The sequence below is a fragment of the Manacus vitellinus genome, unplaced genomic scaffold (genome assembly GCF_001715985.3).
Source record: "Manacus vitellinus isolate BGI_N305 unplaced genomic scaffold, ASM171598v3 scaffold_12_pilon, whole genome shotgun sequence".
NCBI classification, from domain to species: Eukaryota; Metazoa; Chordata; class Aves; order Passeriformes; family Pipridae; genus Manacus; species Manacus vitellinus.
In genome coordinates, this window is record NW_021938949.1 from 17506041 (window position 1) to 17508523 (window position 2483).

The 2483-nt window shown below is 63.9% G+C and overlaps 1 protein-coding gene across 1 annotated transcript in view; it reads left to right on the forward strand.

Annotated features, from left to right (window-relative positions):
• GLIS2 (GLIS family zinc finger 2) overlaps positions 1-2483 on the forward strand; it is a 14204-nt gene that overhangs the window by 10064 nt on the left and 1657 nt on the right. The window contains exons 2-5 of the mRNA XM_029957867.1: positions 301-615; positions 992-1125; positions 1745-1863; positions 1973-2480. Coding sequence (XP_029813727.1) covers positions 301-615; positions 992-1125; positions 1745-1863; positions 1973-2480 — 1076 coding nt within the window. The remainder of the gene's footprint in view (positions 1-300; positions 616-991; positions 1126-1744; positions 1864-1972; positions 2481-2483) is intronic.

Here is a 2483-nt window from a genome sequence, read left to right on the forward strand (position 1 = left end):
GTAAGTACGGCCGTGACCCCCCGCGAGGTGTCCCCAGCCATGGAGACTGTGCCCAGACGGCGTTCCCAGCCTCGGCAGCGTGCCCAGTGCTGCCGGTGTACACACACCCTGGGGTCAATGTCCTGTCTGCCCTCCCCCCTTGCCCCCTGACTCCAGTGGCATCCCCGGGGTGCCTCCTGGAAGCTCTCTCAGGGGGTATCTGTGAGGTTTTGGGGTCCCTGGGGTGGGGGATTGGGAGGCTTAGGGGGTTTCTGGGGAGCATGAGGGGATCTCGGGGGGGGGCTATGGGGGATCTTTCAGCATCTCTGGGAGGCTTTGGGGTCTCAGGGGGTCTGGGGGGATCTCTGGGGATCTCTCTGTGGGGTTCTGGGGTCTCCTGGAGTCTCTATCCAGCTTGGCCCTGTCCCCTACCGACTCCTCATCTGGGCTCTGCTCCAGGATTTCCAGTCCCTGCGCTACATTGACGGCCTCCCCAGCTCCTTCCAGTTCTTCCTGCCACTGGGGGCTGGGGGGGCCCTGCATCTGCCCCCCACTGCCTTCCTGCCCCCCAGCAAGGAGAAACGCCTCACCCCTGAGCTGCCCCTGCCCAAGCAGCTCATCTGCCGCTGGTCCAAGGTCAGCAGGAAGGGATGGGGGGGACCATGGAGGGTTGTGGGGATGGTGGGGTGTGTGGAAGCTTTGAGGTGGGGCTGGAAGGCCATGGCAGAGCTCTGTGGGACTGGGGGTGAGGTTGGGGGCTGGAGGGCCGTGCAGGGACAATGTAGGACTGGGGGGGGAGTCATGGGTAACTGGAGGCTGTGCAGGGTGATACAAGGCTGGGGTGGTCATGCAAAGGGCCATTTCCATCTCCCCAGATGCCGGTCCTGCTGTGCATGTGGTCCAGGTGGGAGCTGGGGTGGGATGGGGAGCAGGGGCTGGCCCTGCTGGGGGTCCTGGCCACCCCCGGTGCCCACCCCACCAGGCCTCTTCACCCCCAGCCTTCTGCCCACAGTGTAACCAGTTCTTTGACCTCCTGCAAGACCTTGTGGACCATGTCAATGACTTCCATGTCAAACCCGAGAAGGATGCAGGGTACTGCTGCCACTGGGAGGGCTGTGCCCGCCATGGCAGGGGCTTCAATGCCAGGTGGGCATGGGCGGCTCTGGGAGATCTCTGGGTCCCTGGGGGGGTGCTGTGGGAGGCAGGAACCCAGCACTGGGCCTGTGCAGGGGGAGTGTCCATCACTCCTTCCCTCCACTCATCCCTCCCTCCCTCCCCTCATCTCTCCCTTCCTCCCCTCATCCCTCCCTTCCTCTGGTGCAGGGTGTGAGGTCCTGGCAGGCTGGATGACCGTGCTGGCCTGGATGTCCCTGTTCCCACACCCCATAGCCAGGGTACGAGGACAAGGACATGCCCTGGAAGTCAGGGCTGACCCCCTCCCTGACATTCCCTTACTGATACTTCCACAGGCAGACAGTGATAGATCAAGGGGAAATGGTTTTAAACTAAAAGAGGAGAGATTTAGATTAGATCTTGAAGAAATCCTTCCCTGTGGGGGTGGGGAGGCCCTGGCACAGGTTGCCCAGAGAAGCTGTGGCTGCCCCATCCCTGGGAGTGTTCAAGGCCGGGTTGGACGGGCCTTGGAGCAACCTGGGCCAGTGGAAAGTGTCCCTGCCCACAGCAGGTGTGTTGGGATGAGATGAGCTTTAAGCTCCCTTTCAGCTCAAACCATTCCATGGTTCTGTGATTCCCCTGATCCCGGCAGGTACAAGATGCTGATCCACATCCGGACACACACCAATGAGAAGCCACACCGCTGCCCCACCTGCAACAAGAGCTTCTCCCGCCTGGAGAACCTGAAAATCCACAACCGCTCGCACACAGGTCAGTGCAGCCCCCGCACCGCGCTCACCGGGGGAGCAGCGGGGCCCGGGGGGGCACAGGGGACCCAGCAGGGCTGGTGCCCCCCGGCAGACCCGGTGCTGTCCCGCAGGTGAGAAGCCCTACATCTGCCCCTACGAAGGCTGCAACAAGCGTTACTCCAACTCCAGCGACCGCTTCAAGCACACCCGCACCCACTACGTGGAGAAGCCCTACTCCTGCAAGATGCCGGGCTGCCACAAGCGCTACACTGACCCCAGCTCCCTCCGCAAGCACATCAAAGCCCACGGGCATTTTGTGTCCCCCGAGCACCCAGAGATGCTCAAGGTCCATCCGCCTCCCAAAACGCCCCTGGGCTCGCCAGAGGTGCCCTACGTTAACGGGGCGCAGCTCGTCATCCCCAACCCCGCCGCCCTCTTCGCTCCCCCAGGGCTGCCGGCGCTGCCCATCCCTTTGGCACCGGCACCTCTCGACCTCAGCGCCCTGGGCTGCGGGGCTGCGGGTACCCTGCCCGCCCTGCCCGGCCCCGTCCTGCCCCTCAATGGCGGTCCTCTGAACTTGGCCAAGAGCCCGCTGCTGCCCTCGCCCTTCGCGGCGGGGCTGGGGCTGCCTGTCATGTCGCT